This window comes from Lepisma saccharinum, chromosome 2 (assembly GCF_977018435.1).
Source record: "Lepisma saccharinum chromosome 2, izLepSacc3.1, whole genome shotgun sequence".
NCBI lineage: Eukaryota > Metazoa > Arthropoda > Insecta > Zygentoma > Lepismatidae > Lepisma > Lepisma saccharinum.
The window spans coordinates 158229729-158254058 of record NC_139230.1 but is presented as its reverse complement, the minus strand read 5'-3'; the positions used below and the strand labels follow the sequence as shown (position 1 = coordinate 158254058).

The window sequence follows — 24330 nt, the reverse complement described above, 5'->3', positions numbered from 1 at the left end:
GATTGTGGCTTAATATGGCACCACAAAAGTTTACATTACAACAAAGGATTTATCTTGTTGAGTGTTACTTCGGAAAGAGAAATTGTGGAGAAGTGCGACGATATTTTGGAATGAAATTTCCTGGTGTTCCCGTTCCACATAGGACCACTATATTAAACCTCGTAAAAAAGTTTAGAGTAACAGGGTCAGTTCTGAATAAAAGTGGAAAGAAAAATGGGGAAATCTAAAAAATAAAGTATACAAAGACAATCCGCACACCATTCATGAGTTAAGAGAGAGTATTGTACGAGAAATCGGGAGAATTACAGTAGACGAACTTGCACGTGTAAATGCCAATTTCCTTTGGAGATGCCAGGAATGTGTTACACCAGAGGGACATCATTTTCAACACCTTCTGTAGTCAAGGTTAGTACACAGTATGAAAACTAATTTTAATAGCCAACTCTAGTGATAGTCGCGCACCTTGTTCACCGGGAAAGACAAGTGCTGATGCCGGGCTGCTTGCCAATGAATTTTGTAGCGAATGTCAGGGAACACTCTGTATAAAGAGGGATACATTAAATTTTGTATGAAGTAAAGTAAAAAATGCAAGAAATGTAATGAGGTTGTTACTGCCTAAGCCCAGGTCACATTGTTGTAACAATCGCTGCAATGTACTCCCAACACTCATGGAGGGAAGGTAAGGCAGAAGGTGCTTGTTCTTTCTATCCTCTAAGCTGCAGCAATACACAATTGTTGAATGTTTTTTTCAGGGAAAATACAGCCGTACAAAATATTTGATAATTTGTCAATAAAGGAACCAAGGAATATTCTTAAAAAAGAAAGGAATGTAGACTGAAAAACTAGTCAATAAAGAGACCAGAAAGGAAAATGCTTTTAAACAAGGGGAAAAAAGGGAATGTGGGCTGAAAAGGGGAAGTCAAAACCATGTAATCTTGTTGGTGGGGCCGGCCCCTATGGCAGATTAGTTACCACATTGCCCTACAGTGCCAGGGGTCCTGGTTTCAAATCCCGGTCTGGGCATGGATGTTTTTGAGTGTCTATTCATCAATTTCATCACATCATTCATCCCCATCTTCGCAAATTAGCCAAAAGTGGCACAAAAAGTGAAGTAAAATAAAGCAAAACAATCAATCTTGTTGGTGGAAGATAATTATCAACGCTGTTAGGGTGAATTCACACCGAAGAGACTACGCGATATGCCGGAAGATACGTGTCACAGCGTATGCACAGAGAATGAGTCACCTCAATGTGCTATTTTCAGAGAGCCAGACCGGAGGCCTTACAACATGTATCAAGCTCTAATGTGTTGATATAATAAAGTATCGATATGTACAATGTTTTAAGATTTAACAACATTCTTTTTGCTTTATCAATTTTTTGATGCAGTTCTTGGGTATAATTTGCCTTCAACATAGTGCACAGAGGCCATTTATGAAGTGAAAGCTTTTATTGGAAAAAGCCAGAACATGGAGGCACGTTAGTCTAAAATAGATCAGTCAATATGGAAAGCAATCTAGTACAGTGTTTCTTAACCGTTGGGCCATGACCCTGTACTGGGCCCTCGTATCAACTATACTAAGCTGTGAACGGTTCTGCTGAAAAAAGGGTTGACAACTAATATAATCCTATTTCATATTTGAGTTGTGAGTTTCCATTCTTATAACCCCATTTTATGCACAAATAGACTAATCAGAACTGGACCTGAAGTTTAAAGTGGGATCCGTGCCACTATGTACCTCAACCAGGTATCGAACCTGGGATCACTTAATTACAAGAAGACAACGTTACTGCTTCGTCATACATATTTTTATATTTATCAACAATCCTATACGTAACCCAACTATGACAGAATTTACTTATTTATTTATCATGGGTACATGTTTACATGTTAATTCATATCTAAATTATTTTAATACTGGAAAGGTATTTACAAGGAAAATTCTTGGGATTTGGGGAATGAATATATATATATATATATATATATATATATATATATATACCAGGACATGGTTTCATGAAGGTTGAGAACCATTTCTCTAGTGTTTAGGTCTTCACTTTATTGAGGCTGGCAGCATACGATCTATACATTTGCTCATGGACAACATGCCTCTCCCGAGTTTCAACAACTTGCACAAATTTTACATGATTTACACAGAACAATGTATCTTGTTAAGTTTCTTTCGGGTGACTGATGCAATTATATTGGTATGATCATGCAAACTGGGCAAAGGAACAAGTGTCACTTGCCTGGGCAGCTTGTCTCTTTGGTGTGAAACTCTTGTGTATTTTGTCTCATGTGTCTTCGGTGTGAATTCTCCCTTATTATTTATTCCATGGTCTGTGTTGAAAAATAAAAATAGGAATTCCCTTTAAAATCTGGGGAGCGATTTTACAATACTGGAAACTTCCCCAATGTTGTACATATTTCGCATACTCAATAATCTAGGGCTCCTAATCATGAATCTGCAATTAAAGTTTAAATATTCGATCTTTTGGCACAATTAAAAATCTTTATTGTTCACAACGCTATGCAGAAGCATACGTATTACGTGAATTTTGAGATGGAAGCGACATGTGGCTCTTGGAAACCAACCTCTAGAAGTACATGCAACCTTTCGAACCGAAGCAACATAAGCTGCAAGTGTTGCTTGTCACTTGGCCTGTACCATTTTCTCAGGGAACTTTCAGACCGAAACAACAAGTGACGTGCGTCACTCGGAAGCAGTGGCGTGCCCAGGGGGGGGTTGGTGGGGGTTAAAACCCCCCCCATTGGTTTCGTCATTTAAAAAAATTCAAAGCAGAAATACATTTTATTTCATAAATCGCCAATATTGTAAAATGTTTACATTTGGCAATGAGAAATGTATTTGCTTCTTCAATTACTTTTGATAATATTGGAGTTGAGTTACAGCAATGCACAAGCATTCATTCATTCCTTAGTCACTGAAAAGGGAGTAGAATTTCCTTCTCAGTATGGTCAAGAAAAGAGCCGCAACCCTTGGAATGCGAACTGAAGGAATCCCTCCTCCCACCCACGATGACCCTCTTAGGAGAATGACCCTCCCTTTCCTGTTATGACAGTGCTGCTAACTTCCCTTTTCTTTCTTTCCCCTTCTTATACCATTTATGCCAGCAGAGCAAAGTTCTGTGAGATTTGAATCACTACAATTAGTAGGCAAAGTAAGTCAAAATCTTATTTCGCACCTGGATGCATATTTATTTCAAAATATCAATAATTATAATAATAATAATAATTGTTGCAGGCAGTAGCGAGGCATGGTTTTATGAAGGAGGCAAGCGATGTTTTGTACAATAGCATGCCGGGAGGGAGGGAGGGATGCGTTATATAGCGCAACTGGCCCAGTCAGTTTCATAAACAAAATAAAAGCAATTAATATGCCAAAATATTATACGTTTTACTCTTGTGCTCTTTACAAATTAGATATTTTTTTCTCAACTAATTTCCAGCCTTCAGTTTATTGAATTTTCTTGTAACATGTGTGAAAGATCTCACTTGAATTTGTGCGTAAATAATTTAGCAGTTGCCAACACTACTGACACTACTGGTTGCTGTCAACACTGGTGACGTAATTTGAGCTGGACCAAGTTGGATGCATGTTTCAGACATTCGACTGCCCGGTATCTTTGTCCCAAGTCCTGGTGTTCTCTGGGGTTGTAGCGAGTTGCAGTCTGCAAGGTAGCAAGTTGAAGTGGTTGTGTTGTGTGTTACGTTTCTGCGTGTGTAATAGATTTTTGACGTGGAACTAAAGATGGATAGAGAAAAGAGGAGAAATACGTATTAGATTATTTCCAAAAGAAACAAAAAATGGAAGTTGAAGCTTCACCTTCCACAAATAGAACGTCAGAAAAGGTCGATTTAAGTTCAGAGGAATTCCATCCGAATTGCGAGAGTGAAACGTGCGAACTTTCAGACTCTTGATATTCAACAAGAAGGCATAACAGAAGATATTGCAAACCTTGTTGCAACATTATGTCAAGGAACTGTCGAGGTAAGTGACGTTCATTATTTGATAGCAGATATATCCATAGACGGATTTAGAATTGTTTTTCTGGGAGGGCACAGCATGTGCTGTAAGCATACAATCTTGTGTGTGCAGGGGAGGGGGGTGCCCGCGTGTGTATGTCTGGAAGACGTGTGTAGGATGTCACCCTATATCACCAATAAACTTTCGCAGGGCGAGAGAACATGAAGATGAACAAGTTCCCTCAATGATTTCAGGGGCCTCACCGATGGTGGTGTAATCAAAGAGGTCCTGGGTTTGATCCCCTGTGAAGGTGCATTGCACAGTGGTACGTATCCCGATTTAAACTTTAAGTCCAGTCCCGATTAACGTATCTGAATATAAAATGGACTTTACAAACATTTACTTTTTGTTTTGTTCACGAACCCTCCAAAAACGATATTACCTATCTTATAGATCCACCAAGGCATTTGAAACCCTGGCGTCGGAGCAGTGGCACTAGTGTCGCTAGTTAAAGCCACGGGGAAGCCTGTGGTTCACGTATTTTCCGAGGTCCCAGAAAGCTTGGTGCTACTATACAGTGTATATGTATGCAACCACATTATAAAATCAGTTTTATTATTTTGTAGGAAAGGGATAAAATTTGTATTACGACACGGGATAGACTAGATAGGTATCCTATTAACTGTAAATATTCCTTACAAATCTTCTGAATATTTCTCTTATACAAACGCAACAAATACAATAAGTAATATACGTGTGCAGTAATAAATTCATTTTCTGAAAGCATCTTTTCTGGCATCAGTTGTCGAAGTAGGTGATGCTGCCTCCAGTTAAGAAAGTTTCACAAATCATACCCCCAATTAGAATAATTTTCATATTGAGCATCCTCCACCTACTGTATTGTCTCCATGTTGATCCATACAAGGATGTACCCCATCGTATTTCCAAAATCGATCAAATATCCCCTCCCTTTTCGGCTACGAATTTCTATTTCGAGCACTGTCTGGCAAGATTTTGTCGGGCTCAGTGACAGATCCTGTGGTGCGGTACTGGGCTTCGGAGGGGAAGGGGGGAGTGGCCCCTTCAACAGTTGGTTTCGCAGTTCCATAACGTTAACATTATACACAATTCCTCTTCATAGACCTAATATGAAAATGAATATGACACATTAATGACACTGTAGTAGAAAATGTTAATTACTGAAGGGGTTCGTATTTGTTTATCGACTGTCAAACAAATGTTTTGACCAATAATATAATAATACAATGCCAAAAATGTACACAATATTTAGCAAATCCATCTCCACAACAAGTACAATGTTGATTGAATTGATGTTTTAAATCCACTTTATGCACAGTAAGGCTAATAGGGACTGGGCCTAAAGTTTAAAGTGAGATCCGAACCACTATTAGCCTCCACCGGGTGGGTATTGAACCTGGAACACCTTGATTACAAGGCGACGACGCTAACACTGAAATGAAACTGTGGTATCGTCATCTTGCAGCAATGCAAACACGTCCAGTAAATGCTCTTGAAGCAATTGATATATGCAGTGAAGTAATATTTCCCTGGGTAAACACACGTTTGCACATATTATGTACAATCCCGGTAACAACAACATCAAATGATAAATCATTCTCAACTTTGAGACGTTGAAGACCTATCTTCGAAATACCATTTGCGAAGAAAGATTAAATGGGTTAGCTGCTCTGAACATTCACCGGGATATAAAAGTTACTTGTGATGACATATTGTCAGAACTCGCACAGATACCTGGATGCCTAAATTTCAGAATTTAAATTGTTGAACTCTGGTACCTTATTTATTACTGTCTTTAAGACATCAAGTAGTCTTAATCTCTTTAATGTTGTTACAATGTTGAGTGTACATATTTTTTGTTTAAAAATTATATTTGAGCAATTAAATATAAAATAATAATTTGGAAATATTCAAGCAGGTGCTTTTATATGATGCAATAAAAACATGAAGCATCCATAGCAAATACATTGATTGCGTTCATTGGGGTAAAATCCAAGTATATTAATTATCTAATTTATTACAAGAAATTTGACCTGTGAACTGGAAAATGTATTGGATTCATAACCCCCCCCTTACGAAAATCCTGGGCACGCGCCTGCTCGGAAGCAGACCCTCAGTAATCCATTCAACCTTTTGAACTGAAGCACAACAAGGTAAACATGTCACTTGCATGTTGCTTGGACTATACTGTTTTCTCAGTGGCGTGCATTGTGCCACTTCGGTCTCTTATTCTTGCATGCACGGTGAATGTTTTGCTTTATACTGAAGGAGACTGTGTCACTTGTCATCTGTGACTTAAGTCTGAAAGCTCCTTCATTGGCACGCATCATGTAACCTTAGTCTTGTTTGTGCATGCATGCTGGATGTTTGCTTAGCCTGAAGAGGCCCTTGTCTCTTCAATGTGACACCCTCCACTGTCACGTGTTGCTTTGTTCTGAATGTTCTCTATACTTAACAAGATTTTTAGTTACTTCAACAGAGATTAAGATCTAATTTAGCCTGTAAATCACAAGAGAACAAATTGCAAGTGCTGTTCGTGGAAAAAGGCCGGCTTTTTGATAGAAGGTTCCTTTTATAATCATGAATGACGCCCTGGAGTGGAATAAAGTAATGCTGTTGCCTTGTAATAAGAAGAGGTCTGAGGTTGAATTCTCTGTGGAGGCAAAGTACTTTGGATATCATTTCAAACTTTGGGTCCAGTCCACATATCTTTGAACTTTGATTATGCCATACTTGATATATTAATATTAATTAAGGTTGCATATTAATTTTCATATAAACTTTAAAGATCAGAAATGTATTTATGAGTGAAATTGTTGGGATCAGGGCATCGACATGTAAGAAATACATTTACTGGGCTGTGGTCTCACAAAGGTTGAGAACCACTACAACAAGCAGCCAAAATACATCACTAGTTGCTCCGTCACTAGGTTTAGCCCCCATTTAACCAAATTATACATGTTGTACTGGAAAGCCAGAACACAAAATATATATTTTACTGAACACAAAATTTAATGTAAAGAGATTTGATACTAGTTTTTCAAATGGTAGAGCAGTATTTTCTTTTTTGCTTCATGTACATGTTCATATAACAAAATTCAAACATTGAAAATCATATCATACTATTAGGTTCTATTAAAAACACATACAAAACTACTCTAGTTATGTGAATCTGTTTATATTACATAGATATCAGTAGCGTAGCATCCTAGTATGCCCATACGCCCGGCGTTCCCCGATTTAAAATTTTAAAAATGCGTAAATATAAAGTAAAACGTGACTAACGCTCCACTAACAGCTCTCGTTGTAGCATTTCTCTAATGTCTCTGCTTGCCGGATGCCAGCTAGGTATGGTACAGGACCATACCTGCTTGGAGGCAGAGAGGAGGGAAAGGTTGTGGCTTGGATCTCTACAGCACGGGTAAAATGCTCTCTCCATACGCTGGCGTACGGAGCACCTGATTGGTTCTAGGGACCATGTGACCTTTCCTGCCTTCCGATGCAGATGACAGAAGTAGAATTCCTACCCGGTTTTTCGTGCTCGTGCCCATAGACATACCTCATGCCTCTGCTCATGCTGTGTGATGCTACAATACGCAATATTGACTGACGTATCTTTAATGACCACTGCATTGTGTAATTTATAGCAAGAACAGTGAAGTGCATTAAAAACTAAAAGAACAAAACCATTTTTGTCAAACAAGTTGATCAAGTCCTCGTGGTAGAAGTTCAGCCTGTGGCTGCTCTACCACCTAACCCGCAAAACTATTTATTTAAAAAAATATTTTTTCGTTAGTATCTTACTGCCTAATATTGTGCCAGTGGAAATGTTTAGCATTCATTTCAACTCTTAACATTGTATGATCTCTTGACAAAATTATTCTCAAGATGCAATAAACAGTGGTCTGAAACTCTGAATTTCTAATAGGTACTGTTACGTCAGTAGAGTGTACGATTGTACAGAGTGTTTGCACAGCGCGCTAAGATGCCAGAGGTTTCCGGTTTGAATCCTGGCCTACGCATGTTTGTTCTTTGTGAATGTCGCTTCATCAACTTCATCAATATCATCACTCATATTCATATTTGCGATTAGTCAAAAGTGGTACAAAGCGAAGTAAAATAAACCAAATCAATCAATAGTTGTATCATCCACAACAATGAAGTCTACTGTTGTTCTAGAGGTCCTTGTGATTCAGGCAGGTTTTTTTTAATTACTTGCATCATGCCGAAAGGTTTCCTTGATTATAAAATATACTGTTTTGCTACACATGTTATACGTGCAGAGGAAAATACTCCAAATGGTGTACAGTGTTTCTGACTTGAGCAAACTAATTAAAAATGGTACAAAACACCAGTGCTCCAAGCATTTGTTGTACACTGAGGAATCTTATTTTCTAGATAAAACAAGCATGGATTATGTTTTATCGGAACCCGGCTGACTTCATGTAATAAACACAATGAGATTGTGATTTTAAAAAGACAATACATATGTCGGCTAATTCCATAAGTAAACTCTTAAGCAAAAAAAAGGAATAACCCTTCCTTCGGACTTGGCGTTCCCATCTGAAATGCTCATGCTACTCCACTGATAGATATATTTAATAAGCCTACCAAAATAAGAAGATAACACTCGGAAAGAACCGCCCATTCAAAAAAGACAGCTTTCTTGAAAACAGTTTATGTCTAGCTACGAATTTCATATTGTAAATTGTATTTTATATTTAGAAATTAGTGTCTATTTTACAGTAGGGAGATAAACAAAAACCATGGATCAGAAAAAGTACTGCCAACTCCTGTATTTTCATTGATTTGAGACACTTTTGTGAAAAAAGCCCAACTCCCGAACTCTTCGAACTCTAATTATTCTACACAAAAGTTTCACTATTTTTGTCTACAGAAATTATTAAATTTTAAATCAAGTTACATTTTCCCTTCATGTGAGCTTCACCCTATCAGCACATATATTTTGTTCCCTTGATTGATTTTCAAAATGTTAACCCGTGATTGGTCGCGGGTGAGCACCACGCTCACTTTAAATTTTAATGAAGTGCCATTTTAACAGTATTAAAAATATTGGCCCGTGGTGCTCTCTGACTGACTTTTAGAGTTTCACGAGCAACCTGATCACACTTTTAAGAAATGACAAACTGCATTATTAGAGAGACCATTGTTGTGGAAATAGTGTTGTCAGAGAGCGCAGAGCTCACACAACCGATTACATTATATATATATTTTTATTTACATTTGTGCATTATTTAGTCAATAGGTATATCCTGTTTCTAGTAAGTGTTCGTACCTATAAGTTCTTGTCACATTAATATAAACATTCGAAAAGTGTTGCAATGATTTTATAACATATCAAATTTCTGGAAATCAGATGGAACTACCTCAGAGGAACATGCATTTTTTGTTAATGCTGAGACATGTTGGCTTTGACGATGTATACTACGCCGTTTGAAAACAAATAAAACTTTTTTGAAACAAAAATGTAATGAAGTACATTACAAGTACAAAAAATAAATTTAAAAAAATAAAATACGGTGAAATATGACTGAAAAGCAAGGGTGTGATGTGACTACAGCGAGCATGACCAATCCTGGGTTAAGAGTATCTTTTAGAGCCTAAAAAACACCAATGAATGAATACAAGATTAATGTATGTTCACCAAAAGTGATTCTCATATCTTCAAATTACTTATGTAGGCCTACATTATTTGATAAAGTGAATTAAATCAGTGATTAAAAAACAGAGCGACCACCTTCACCAGGTGTTTTTACAAGGTGTTCTGATATGGACCTGTGCTGCTAATATGTCACGGGACATAAATATGAAGAGGTATCATGTTCCTAAATGATTGTATTGTTAGGTTAGGCAGGTCAGGTTAAGGTTTATTAGCATTAAAATTAATTCTGAACATACTGCCCAACACCTAATCATGTAATTTCTGGTCTTCAGGGGGGTTAACAACACTGCAGGCTCGTGTTTGTGTCCATGTTGTGAATGCGTGTGCTTCGCTCGTTTGCGTTCGGGGTGGCGATTGGGTTTTTGTGTTCGTTGTGCGTGTTTATTATGAGAATGGCATGTCTGTTTGGGTGGCTTCTGGAACAGGAAGCGCTTGGCAATTACTTTCGGGACTAGAGACAAGTGTTTGACATGGTGCGAGGAAAACTGATTGTTGTCATGATAGTCCCAAAAACCATGCACAGGTAGCCCCACGAACCATTCACGATAGCCCTACAAACCATTCACGGGGACGAGGTATGCCTACGAGGTTAGGTTATGTTCCATTAGCACTCTATTCATCGAAAAATTCCCTCCGTACGTTCAATTCTGCACATCCGGACAACAACGGTTTTCCTCGATTTCCTCTTACATGTTGCTTTTCCTATCAGGACTGACGTTTTCTAATTCCTTATACAATAAGCTTTCCAATGATATATGACACGTATTCCTTAGGAAAAGCATCTAATATAGACTCTTACTGAAAGTGGTAGTCACAAACCCTTTTAATTTTAAATAACTTCTTAGTGGTAAGTTCAGCAACACTGCCAATGAATGTAATAAATTAAGATCAAATATAATGTTATGGCATGATTCAGGTAATCACTTTGGTACTAATTTACTATAGTTCAAACAGATTTCTTCATTTTTACAGAAGAAACTACTTACCGTAATAAGTTCCTGTAGCATTGTCTAACATCAGGAAGGTGTTTTGTGTGATGTGGGAATGTATCATAGCGGAAATTCATGTTCTTTGTTGAAAATTCATGCTCCAACAGAGAATAGCCTTTGGCGTGTACACCTTCGTACATCATCACACGTCGTGATTGCGTTTTGTTCATGTTCATTGGGTATCCAGTGTTTCGAACTGTGTGTGTTTGCAACGAAAGGTGAAATTCGTACTGGGTGTGGAAGATAAAGTGGATTTTTTAATTTAATTGAATACGGGATCGTGAAGAAAGGGAAGGAATGTCGAAAATGTGGCAGTGAATGTAAGCTACTTGTTAGAAGGAATGGGCTGTGGGTATATGCCTAATACGACGTGTCGTGGATGCGTGGTGAAATTCAGGTACGTTTTCCATATCCTGGAAACGGATTTCTTCAAATTTAAAAGTTTGGGCCATTTGGGGGCAGGTGACTCCAGCCAATTTCTAAGATGCCCTTAACAGGGATTCTATAGAGAAAGCAGAGTAGCCAGAGTGGAGCGGAGGCAGGGTGGTAGGTCAATTACCCCTGGGGCGGAGCCCGGAATCAGTGGGAAATTTGGACTCAAAAATTTCAAACGAAAATAATTTTTTACTTTAAATTTCCCACCGATTCCAGGACGGATAGCTCCAAAAACCATTCACGCATGGTTTCCTTCGTAAAAAAAATGCGAAAAAGTTTTTTTAAAAAAATTACATCAGATCGAGTATTTCTTGAGTTCTGAAGGTTGAAACACTGCATAATGAATGAAAATCAACAAAAGACTAGCACGACGCGCGATTATGTAGGATGATGTATGCGCCATATTGTGTATAAGGCAAGCAAAAAGGCTACAAGAAAGAAGTACTCTTAATTGGAAAAATTGCAATTACTTTGATCAAAAAAACGTCATTACATGGTAAGGAATGTTCTGCGAAGCAGATAGGTAAGTATGAATCTCAAAAATTGACGAAATGAAGAAATTATAGGTGTTTGAACTATAGTAAATTTTTACCATCACTCTTGCTCCTGACATTAGACACATACAGGGTGATTCTAAAGGTATAGTACAAACGAAAACCACAGATACCTCCCATGAAATAGAAACGAAAGTTCCCCTTCCACTTTGCCGAGAGATGCCTCCGTGAGGAGCTAGACAACGCCGAAAACGTGTGAAAATGAACTTCACACCTCTGTACAGCCAGTACCAGTGAAGATAGAAAGGCGGAACAAACGAAGTCAAAAGTAACACCAAAGTCGCCCATCCGAAAAACACTAGGCGGCAGCTGCGCAACGCATGCGCATGGGGTTCCACAAAGGAAATAGGAGTGTCCCGCAAGACAAGTGAAGGGAAAGGGTAGCGATCGACAACGGTAGGGAGAAAAGAAGCTATGAAGCATGAAGTAACAATTGCACAGCGGGAAACAAACACCATGACTGAAGCAGTGCAGTCGAGAAAAGTAGTGCGGGGTTGCAGAACCACGGGAGGACGACGTAGGATGTAAAAACACACCGAGAATGGAAGCAAAGTGGTCCGTGACACTCGACAGGCAACAGACGCGTACATGGTTCGGGGCAGAAATGGCGGCACTGGCGGTGCAGCGCAACGGGAGTCCCCAAAACACAGTGGGGAGACACCGCAGCAAGAACAAAGCACGGTGCAACAAACGAGAAAGAGGACCGGACGGGAATTTTACCTGCCAAGGAGACAACAAATGCGGGACGAGGGATTCCCCGTAGCAGCACCGAGGGGATGTCACACTGAGGTCGTGCGCCAGCAGGACAAACACAGCAACTACGGGCACAGCAGGTTATTGCTTATGAAAGGTGCACGTACAGATAGGACCACGTACCCCATACTGACATTGTAACAAACGTCGTGATGGGGCCCAATCAGCCTCTTAGAAATGAAGCCGGAGGCACATCGCTGGGTGGGAGCGGGCGAAAGGCTGCTGGAGTGTCGTACAGACCCCACCACTCCGTACGGTGGACGACACTAATGGACGAGGTCGGAATGTTTCCATCCCGATCACCAGGTCCACCGTTCCCAGACCTGACGCAGCTGCTTGCTTCCGAGCGCAACCCCAGCCGAACAACTCGAGTCCCTCCTCGGCCGCAGCCTTCCGCTCCGAAACCAAGCATGGCCTCACACCACCGCAGCTGCACACTGCCGCGTGGGTGTGAGACCGGGCCGAGCAAGGCTGGACAGATAAACTGCGTGGGACAATCGTGTAATGAAGCTACGTGGGGGTATGCACGTCTGTTCAACTGCTGGGTTACCCCACATTGGTGTACACAAACACCACACGATCGTAGTTAGTGCTCCCCGTCGGCTCGAACAAGACGGACGAAGTACGTGTTGTGGGTGAATGGGGCAAGAATGAAGGACGCTACATGTGTTCCACGATGACAAGGCCCCAGAGTTCATGGCCCCACCTGACGGCAGTGGTCAGGTAGTGAAGAGCACAGGCACGGGTGGCTCAGGAACGTCAGCTGATTGTACCACAGCGCCGTGCGGGCTGATTGGAAGTGCAGCGTCAGGGAGCATGTCAGTGAAAGAGCCGGTGCGGTGGTGGTGTGCTTGACGTACGACAATTGAGTATGTTGTTTCGAAGCCGTTGTGACCAGTGTGTGTGTGTGTGCCACCTGTGCACTGCAGTACAGTATTCCATAATTGGCACTATCCTCACCATACCATGGAACGCTACACATTTGTAGAACTGAGGGACATGCATTTTGTCTACGGCCTTGCAGATGGCAATGGCCGAGCAGCTGCACGCCTTTATCGCCGACAGTATCCGGAGAGGCGACAACCCGACAGCAAGTTGTTTTCGAATGTGCACCGTACCCTTGGTGAATCGGGTGTGTTACGTGCAGGCCATCATGTTGGTCACCCAAGACATGTGCGCACCGCGGCGGTCGAGGAGGACGTACTTGCTCGCGTGGACGACACACCGTCCACTAGCACCCGTAGCATTGCACGTGCAGTGGGAGTATCACAGTCGACAGTGTGGCATGTCCTTCATGAAGATCTGCTGTATCCCTATCATCCATAGCGAGTCCACGCATTGCAGGCTGGAGATTACCCACGACGTGTGGAATTCTGTCAACGACTGTTGCAGTTTTGTACCGACGATCCCCGTTTTTTGCGCCATGTGCTTTTCACGGACGAGGCAACATTCACCCGTGAGGGCATCTTCAATTGCCAAAACAGCCATGTGTGGGATTATGAAAATCCACATGCAGCAGTCGAGGTGCACCATCAGACCCAGTTTGCAGTGAATATCTGGGCAGGTATCATTGATGAACAGATTATCGGTCCATACCTGCTGCTACCACGTTTAAATGGCTGCCTCTATTGCACCTTTCTTGCATCAGTCCTTCCAGAGCTGCTAGAAAATGTACCCCTCAACGTGCGACATCGTATGTGGTTTCAATTGGATGGAGCGCCTGCACATTTTAATGGCACAGTGCGAACCCTTTTGCACCGTACCTACCCACAGTGCTGGATCGGCATAGAGGGCCCCGTCCCCTGGCCCGGCCGTTCGCCTGACCTCACACCAATGGATTTCTTCTTGTAGGGCCATGTGAAAACACTAGTCTACGAGACCCCGGTGCCTGACAAGGAAACATTGGTAGCGCGGATACTTGCAGCATCGGCCGAGGTGTGTACCATGCCAGGGATTTTTGATAGGGTTTGCCAGAATTCCCTGTGACGCTGCAATGCCAGCATTGAATGTGGTGGTCGTCAATTTGAGCAACTTTTGTAACAACGTCAGTCCGGGGTACGACTACGTACTATTCCTATCTGTAAGTGCACCTTTGCGTGGCAATAAACCTCCTGTGCCCGTAGTTGCTGTGTTTGTCCTGCTGGCGCACGACCTCTGTGTGACATCCCCTCGGTGCTGCTACGGGGAATCCCTCGTCCCGCATTTGTTGTCTCCTTGACAGGTACTATTCCCCGTCCGGTCCTCTTTCTCTTTTGTTGAACCGTGCTTTGTTCTTGCTGCGGTGTCTCCCCACTGTGTTTGGGGACTCCCCACGCACTGCATGTGTTTGTTTCCCGCTGAGCAATTGTTACTTCATGCTTCTTTTGTCCCTACCGTTGTCGATCGCTACACTTTCCCTTCACTTGTCTTGCGGGACACTCCTATTTCCTTTGTGGAACCCCATGCGCATGCATTGCGCAGCTGCCGCCTAGTGTTTTTCGGATGGGCGACTTTGGTGTTCCTTTTGACTTCGTTTGTTCCGCCTTTCTATCTTCACTGGTACTGGCTGTACAGAGGTGTGAAGTTCATTTTCACACGTTTTCGGCGTTGTCTAGCTCCTCACGGAGGCATCTCTGGGCAAAGTGGAAGGGGAACTTTCGTCTCTATTTCATGGGAGGTATCTGTGGTTTTCGTTTGTACTATACCTTTAGAATCACCCTGTATTATGTTCTCAGAACCTGGTGAAAATAGTCCTACATGCTATTCTCACCACCTGTTGAAAATAGTTGCAGAGGGAAAAAAACAGCAACACATTTAAAACGTATTTAGATCAAACCACACTATAAGAGACAAATAGAAATCAGTAAAAGTTCGGTATATCGGAGACACATTAAAATCGGATATTTTGTGTTTTGCATGGTTCGTACTTACTAATTGTGTATTGCGGAACATAGTTCAAGGTGCTGTTATGCTTTTTACACAAAAACAAAGACAATTTTTCACATACAGAGTGATTTCTTTGATTCGTTACTTCGCTTCCATAACACACGCTATGGTGGGCACATTTTGACTCACGTTCTGGGTATGCAGTGTTTCAAACCTTCTTCACCGAAAAATACCTACTATCGTGTTCACTCACATGTGAAAATTTTACATTATGGATGGATAGCTGAACGATAGCCCCACAAACCATTCACGGATAGCCCCACGAACCATTTCCGATAAGGTTATGTTAGGTTCGGTTATGCAAGCATAGTGAAAAAAAGGAGATGGAAACACTGACAGGGGCCTACGTAATCAAACGTACACAGCATGCAGTTCTCATAGCGAAAGCAATTGCAATTGTACATCGGTGAGTTATATCTCTTGAAAAATACATGATTTCCCGGTCAAATATATTCCACGATGAAAGAAAATAGGTAACACTTTACTATACCGGAGACTGATTTCTTCAAATTTACAGGGGAAAGTACTTACGAAAATCACTTTCTATAGGGTTTTTGAAGTTCAGGAATGTAGTTTTGATCCATTTTAATGCGAATGTATCCTTGTGTTCTGACGTCACGGAGAAAGATTTTTAATTTTAGGTTAGATGCCTATGTTGTCGGGTTGGGCTATAGATCGACCACAAGGAAAAAAACCTTGAGACGAAAAGTTCCCGCACAGCTTTCCCTTCTTCCCTCCACCTCGGGCCATAAGGAAGCATGGTCCACTCTCCACCTCCCCTACTCGCGGGAGTACGGTGCACAGGAGTCGAGGGTCTGCACAGGTTGTTTTGCTCGTGGTTCCACTATAGCTATGTTTAGTTTTCTTAGCCTCATCTGACGTCAGAACACAAGGTGGCAAAACTGTTGTGCGGAGAGGAAGACCCTTGTGTTTCGTCGCCGAGGCATCAGATCTTGAAAATAATAAATCGTGCTGGGCCGGAAGTGACGTCACGCTCTCGTGCCACGCGTGTTCGAAATCGTAAACCTGATAACCCGCCTAATGGTGGTTGATTTTGTCCATAGCCAAAAACTTGTAAATAAACACCATACCAAGAGATTGAACTTGTGCTTACTGAGCGGCCAATTGAGTGGCGTGAACGTAAAACAGGCGAACACAAGTAAAAGTTTTATAGGTACAGTCATAGGCTGTATCTTCTCGTTTCCTACAGGGTTTCATTTTCCACTTCTGTCTAGTGTGGTTGGGATTGTCTTGTGTAGTAGTTGTGCCGTCTAGTGTGTTTGTATTTATCTTGTGTAGTAGTTATGCTGTCTAATGTGTTTCTGTTTGTCTTGTGTAGTATCGGTGGTGTGTATGTATGTGTCTTGTGTTGTAGTTATGCTGTCTAGTATGTTTGTGTAGTAGTTGTGCAGTCTAGTATGTTTGTTTTGTCTTGCGTAGTAGTTGTGTTGTCTAATTTGTTTGTGTTTGTTTTGTGTAGTAGTTGTGGTGTGTAGTTTGTTTGTGTTTATATTGTGTAGTAGTTGTGGTGTGTTTGTGTTTATATTGTGTTATAGTTGTGATGTGTTTGTGTGTGTCTTGTGTAGTAGTTGTGCTGTCTAATGTGTTTGTGTTCATCTTGTGTAGTAATTGTGCTGTCTAATGTGTTTGTGTTTGTCTTGTGTAGTAGTTCCTCCATTCATATTGGGGGTTAGGCGTAGAGCTGACAACTATGCACTATAAAAAGCCATGTCAAGAATCAGCAATATAAGGCCATGGATGTTCCCAAGGTAAAATATTCCGGAGGTAAAATAGTCCCCCGTTCGGATCTCCGGGTGGGGACTACTTTGGGAGGTCCCTGGACTAAGGATAAGATCTACATTAGGAATAAGGATATTAAATTAGGCACCTGGAATGTTCTGAGCCTTTACCGGCCTGGGGCATTTCAGTGTACAGTTAATGAGATAGTTAAATATAAATTAGATGTAGTAGCTGTCCAGGAAGTTAGGTGGCCAGGAGAAGGGAATTGTAAAACTAAAAATTATACTTTTTTCTATGGTGGTACTGAAAATCATAATTTTGGAACAGGCTTTTTTATAAATAATAGAATTATCTCGGCTCTTAAAACAGTAGAATTTATTAATGATAGGATATCATATGCAGTTTTACAGGGTAGGTGGTGTAAAATTATTTTAATAAACATACATGCACCAACGGAAGATAAAGATGATAATACTAAAGATGATTTTTATACAGAGTTAGAAGAGGTCTTTGATAAATTTTCTCAGTATGATATGAAAATTCTGTTAGGTGACTGTAATGCACAGATTGGCAAAGAAGACACATTTAAACCCACGATTGGTAAAGAAAGTCTTCATGAATTAAGTAATGATAATGGTATAAGATTGATTACTTTTGCAACCTCAAAGAATTTAATTGTGAAAAGTACCACTTTTAAACATAAAGATATACATAAATATACCTGGTCTTCTCCAGATGGTAAAACTCATAATCAGATAGATCATATTCTCATTGATAAGAGAAGACATACTAGTATAATTGACATTCGTACACATAGAGGTGCTGACTGTGCCAGTGACCATTATTTAGTAATTGCTAAATTAAGAGAAAGACTATCAGTGATAAATCATAAGCAACAAAATCTAAAAGTTCTAAAATTTGATACAGGAAAGTTTACTATGAAAGAATTAAGAAAGATTACCAAATTAAACTGTCAAATAGATTTGATATTTTGAAGGATTTAAATGATGATGAAAATATAAATGAAACAGACGTAAATAAGAATTGGGAGCACATACGTAATGCAATAGAATCAGCAGCTAAAGAAACTATAGGATACCATAAACCAAGAAAAAGTAAGCCATGGTTTGATAATGAATGTCATAATCTAATAGAAATAAGAAATCAGGCTAGACTTAGGTGGTTAAATAACTCTCGTGATACAAATCTAAACAATTATAATAGAATAAAGCGAGAAGTTAACCGCACGTTTAGAAGTAAAAAAAGAGATTACTTGAAAAGCAAAATTAACGAAATTGAAACAAACAGCAAAAATAAAAATATCAGAGATTTATATAAAGGTGTCAATGAGTTTAGAAAGGGGTGGCAACCTAAAGTAAACTTGATAAAAGATAAAACCGGTGATTTTCTAGCTGACCCAAGCGATATTCTAAATAGATGGAAGAACTACTTTAATGACCTTTTAAATGTCAATGTAGGAGATAAATCAGAAGTGAATGAAATACACACAGCAGAACCTTTAGTTCCAGAACCTAACTTGACTGAAGTTAAAGATGCTATTAAAAGGCTAAAGAATAACAAAGCACCTGGCATTGATTTAATACCAGCTGAGTTAATTAAATATGGTGGAAATTCATTAATATGTCAAATTCATAAATTAATTTGTTTAATATGGAATAAAGAAGAAATCCCTCAACAGTGGAAAGAATCCATAATTGTTCCTGTGTTTAAAAAAGGTGATAAAATGAACTGCAATAATTACCGTGGAATTTCTCTACTCTCAACAACATATAAAATATTATCTAACATTATTTTAACAAGACTAACCCCATATGCTAATGAAATTATAGGTGATTATCAATGTGGATTTAAACGTAACAGATCAACTACAGATCAAATTTTTCACATCAGACAGACACTTGAAAAAAGTGGGAATATAATCAAAATGTCCATCAGTTATTCATTGATTTCAAAAAAGCATATGATTCGGTCAAAAGAGATAAATTATATAATATATTAGTAGAGTTTGGAATACCTAACAAGCTTGTTAGTATGATAAAAATATGCACCAGTGAAACAGAAAGTAAAATTCGTGTGGGTATTAATATGTTTGACAAATTTACAATTCATGATGGGTTAAAACAAGGAGATGCATTATCTCCATTGCTCTTTAATTTTGCCTTAGAATATGCTGTTAGGAAGGTAAAAGAAACTAAAGAAGGACTAAAATTAAATGGTGTGACTCAGTTGTTAGCATATGCAGATGATGTAGACTTACTGGGGGATGATGTGAATACAATTAAGAATAATGCTAAAATATTTTTCAAAACTGCTAAAGAGATAGGTTTGGAAGTTAACAAAGAGAAAACTAAATATATGCTTACAGGCCGAAACCAAGTGTTAGGTAATAATCAAAATCTAATTATTGATAACAACTCGTTTGAACCAGTTTCCAAATTCAAATACTTAGGAGTAAAGGTAAAAAGGTAAAATGTGCTAAGCACATTCTCCTGTGCTTAGCACCACGCCATGAAGGCGTATAGGGGGTGTGGGGGTAACGCCCCACACTTTCTTGATCTGGTCATGAGTGGGGGTGATGTGATCAGCATCACGCCCCTGACTGCCTTTACCCCACAGGGTTTCCCCCAGGTACCCATGTTATTCGACGCTGGGTGGGCGCAGGGGCCGCTTCCATCGTTAGAAAAGTTCCTGGATTTGAACCGGCCGGGGATCGAACCCGGGACCTTTAGCATGGTAGTCAGATTAACAAATGAAAATTATATTAAAGAGGAAATAAAAAGCAGGCTTAATTCAGGAAATGCATGTTACTTCTCTCTTCATAAACTTTTGTCTTCTCGTTTAATATCTAAGAAACTAAAAGTTAAAATATACAAAACCGTAATTTTGCCTGTAGTATTATATGGATGTGAAACTTGGTCCCTTTACATTGAAAGAGGAACATAAATTGAGAGTTTTTGAAAATAAGATCCTTAGGAAAATATTTGGACCTAAAAGGGATGAGGAGACAGGTGAGTGGAGAAGGTTACATAATTTAGAACTACATAATTTGTATTCATGTCCAGATATTATTAGAATAATTAAATCAAGAAGACTTAGGTGGGCAGGCCATGTGGCACGAATGGGAGAGGAAAGAGGAGTTTACAGGATTCTTGTTGGGAAACCTGATGGTAAGAGACCTGTAGGAAGACCAAGACGAAGCTGGAGGGACAACGTTGAGATGGACCTAAGGGAAATCGGTAGGGATGGAAAAGAGTATATAGATCTTGCTCAAGATAGGGAAAGATGGAAGGCCTGTGTTGCTGCAGCCATGAACCTTCGGGTTTAAGAAGGCTAGAGAGTTAGTTAGTTAGTATGTGGTTTTCTACGAAAATCTATTTCCGACACGCTATTGCTGCTGTCGCCATTTGCTTTCTGCATGAGAGCACAATGCGTAAACCCCGTAGTCCGTGTTTCAAACCACGCCATGTTATCGCTACAAGATGACGTGTCGAGGATGCGTCGTGAAGTTGTTGCCGAGTGTGGAAGATGCCGTGGTATTTATAATTCAACACGGTATCTTGAAGAAAGAAGTGGAAGGTTAAAATTAAAAGAATTCCAAGTATTTTCTTTCATCGAGAAAAACCGATGTTGTCCGTATATGCTAAATTGAACAAAAGAAGTGCTAATGGAACCTAACCTAACAAACCTAACAGGCCTAACCTAACCTAGTAGGCATACCTCGTCCCCGTGATGGTTCGTGGGGCTATCGTGAATTTTTGGGCTTACGTCAATGGTTTTTGGGGCTACCCATGGATGTTTTGTGGGGCTAATGTCAATGGTTTAATAATTACTCTTTATGTCAAAACTGCAACTTTTTTGGTGAAAAAATTTCGTGAAATGTTTTTAATTTTTTTCTTTTTAAGGTTAGGTATTTTTTGGTGAACAAGGTTGCAGCACTGCATGGACACTCCAAATCGATAAAACACTGGCACAACGTGCGATGAACGGGTAAGCTATCGCCATATTGTGTGTGGAAATAAGGAACAACAGTAAGTACTCGTTAATGTAAGAAATAGACATTATTTTCATTAGAAATTCATTGTTTCACCTAAAGAAATGTTCCGCAATGCAGAAAATTACATAATGTAAAAAATTGCAAAATAAATTATTGATAGGTGTCTCCGGTATAGTAAAGCAGTAATAGAAAATACCTCGACGAATGTTGGAAAGCTTGCAGAAACTCATTTCCGTAAGTAGTTTGTGTAAAAATGAAAAGTAAAATTTTTGTATTCGCAAAACATATTTCTTCAATTTTACAGGAGAAAGTACTTACCGAACTGACTTTCTGTACACTTTTGAAAGGTCGTGGAAGTGTTTTTTTCCCATTGGTTAATTTATTTCGCCGGTAAATCATGTATTTTTGAAGATTAATGTTTCTCCAATGTATGAAAGCTGTTGCCTCTATGTCCTTCCACTACATGCGTTCGATAATGTAACCCCCAGTCAGCGTTTCCAACCAAACCGTTGTTTTCCAAGAACATGACAATTTTGAAGATCACAATTTTTACTATGTTTGCCTAACCTAACCTTGCCATGCATAGTTCGTGGGGCTATTTATAAATGGTTTGTGGGACTACGTGCATGGTTCATGGGGCTATCCATGCATGGTTTGTGGGGTTTTCAAACCTGGAAAAAAATACAAAATAAGTAACACGAAAGTAGGTATTTTTCGATGAAGGTTGCAACACTACATAACCACTGATCATGGACAACCCTAGTCCAGATTTCTCCTCCATATTGCGTGTAACGCAAGGGAAAAGTTACAATTACTTGATATGTCGAAAATTGAGATTATTTGCGTGAAAAAAACCAACGAAATGGCACCTTCAAGAATCCTTAGGAATGCAGAATACGCAAGTACCAATGTGAAAAAGAAGAAAAAGGAATTTCAGACGTTTGGCGGATACTGAAATTTTAATAATGGTAAATTTCTTGTATCGGACAAACGGCTGAAATTTGCTAGTTCATTTAATTTGAATATTCGTACTTACGTATTCTGCATTGAGAAACATTGCTGAAAGTGGCATTTCACTTATTTCACAGAAATAAGCTCTATTTGCAACATATCGAGTAAGTTTTCTTCGTTTCTTTTTGCCTTCGGTAACACGCAAAATGGCGGTCACAGTTTCACTACCGTACTCGGCATGCAGTGTTTCCATCCCACTGCACCCAAAAATACCTACGTAGCCCCACAAACCATTGACGCATAGCCCCACGAACCATTTCCGGTAAGGTTAGGTTAGGTAGGTTACAGTAGTGAAAAATTGGTTTCGAAATAAATATGCATAGCCCCACACACCATTCTCGCATAGCCCCACGAACCATTGACACATAGCCCCATGAACCATTGACACATAGCCCCATGAACCATTTGCGGAAACGTACCTTCTTCAGTTACAAAAACACGTGTTTGGAAACACTGACCGGGATTACGTCATCGGACACAGGCTACACCCACCTGGAAGTAAATGGATGCAAGAGCTTTCGTGCATCGGTCACACATTTATATCGAAAAATAGATGATTTACCGGCAAAATTCAAGGAACGATGAGAGAAAACACTTCCCCGAACTTCCACAAGTCTAAAGAAACTGCATTCGGTAAGTAATTTCTCCTGTAAATTTGAAGAAATCCGTTTGTCCGATACGAGAAATTTACCTGCACTTTTAACTTTTACCTAGAAATCAAACCCTGTAAGAAATACATGTTCATCAAGATCAATTCAGAATCAAACAATCGGAACTTGGGCCTCAATATGTCTACTATGAACAGAGCATGAACTAAATTTTATAAATACGTGTAAGGATAACAGAAATAAATCCAAACACTATTGAAAACTTTCCATGTATGAGCAATATGGGATCTTCAGAAAAAGACAATCCTAATGAATGTTGTCATATACCACGATTATGTTATTACATTTGTAGGGTTCAAGTACTCGTACTACTTACAATACTGTGCTTGTGGCATTTACGTATATCAATGCACTTTCACCCTTTCGTTAGCCACACACAACAGATAAAAAAGAAGAAAAAAAAAGAGAGAAAGCAATCCGCTACGTTTTGAAAAACAAACACACGAGCTCCATTCATTCGCAACTGCATTGTTTTCATTTCGAGTTATAAGAAAAGATTGACTAGAAAGAATTACATTTTATACTAACCTTCTTTCTAGGAAATTCATCTAACAACAATGGTTTATCGTTTGTAAATTCAGATAGTGACATTGTAATTTTCGTGATAATTCTTTAATCCCAAATATGACACTGTAGTTTGGAGCACCGGCGAACAAAAGGAAGACACAATTTCGTAAAATGTATTGGAAACATTTCTCCGCGAATGCTAATGTGCAGCATTTCTATTTCCTATCTGTACTTGAACTTGGCATGTTCGTGTTTATGAATATTGAAAAATTCAGAAATGCTTCAAAATTAAATGTACACATTTTTGCTTTCTTCTTTCTTGTACACTTGCACACTGGCCTCTTTTTCGCGGTAATTCAAGCAAGTGTTGCAGACACCTGATATGTGCTTGCCAGTGTTACCAGATCGAGTTGGAAAAAAGGTACCAAATCACACCTAAAAATCTTTATGAAATAGGGGTGTGCGGGACAGAATTTTTTGGGTCGGGACCGGGAATTTTATAAATCCCGACATTCGGGACGGGAAAAATGTTCCTGTTGTGTCCATAAAATATTGCGTTCGTCATCTGGTTCGCCTAAGCTTTACATCGCTATTCAAACTTCAAACGTTATTTTCAACGAAGGTAAGAGTTTCTCGTGTAAATCGATAACAAAAATGTGTTCATCAAACATTTAAGATTATCTAGGAAGTCATAAGTTTCCGAATATTACATTCTCCTGAACCTTTGAATGGACATTTCCACTCAATTTTTTTTACAACAATATTAAAAACTACACCCCTGCAAGTTCTCGCGTTTCTCTGCGTCCAGTTTAAGGCAGAAACGAGACTTCCAAAGTTGCGAGGCTAGCTTTGCGCTGAAAACACGCCGCCGCCATGTTACTACGTCACTCCTTAGGGAGAGCTCGTTTGTCGTCTGCTTCGAGCGTCCAGTTCCGGATGAGTAGCCCACGGTGAGCGAATACGTGCAGCAGTTTTACAAATCTGTACCGATTTAAATAATGGAAGAAGGAGCGATAGGAGAA

The 24330-nt window shown here is 39.7% G+C and overlaps 1 protein-coding gene across 2 annotated transcripts in view; it reads right to left on the bottom strand.

Moving 5' to 3' along the window:
- The window catches only part of LOC145984156 (membrane-associated tyrosine- and threonine-specific cdc2-inhibitory kinase-like), a 107391-nt gene extending 83738 nt beyond the window's left edge, over positions 1 to 23653 (bottom strand). For both annotated transcript variants that reach the window (XM_083117635.1, XM_083117636.1), the window contains exon 1: positions 23330 to 23653. In XM_083117635.1, coding sequence (XP_082973761.1) covers positions 23330 to 23392 — 63 coding nt within the window. In that variant the 5' untranslated portion in view covers positions 23393 to 23653. The remainder of the gene's footprint in view (positions 1 to 23329) is intronic.
- Between the last annotated feature and the right edge of the window lie 677 nt (positions 23654 to 24330).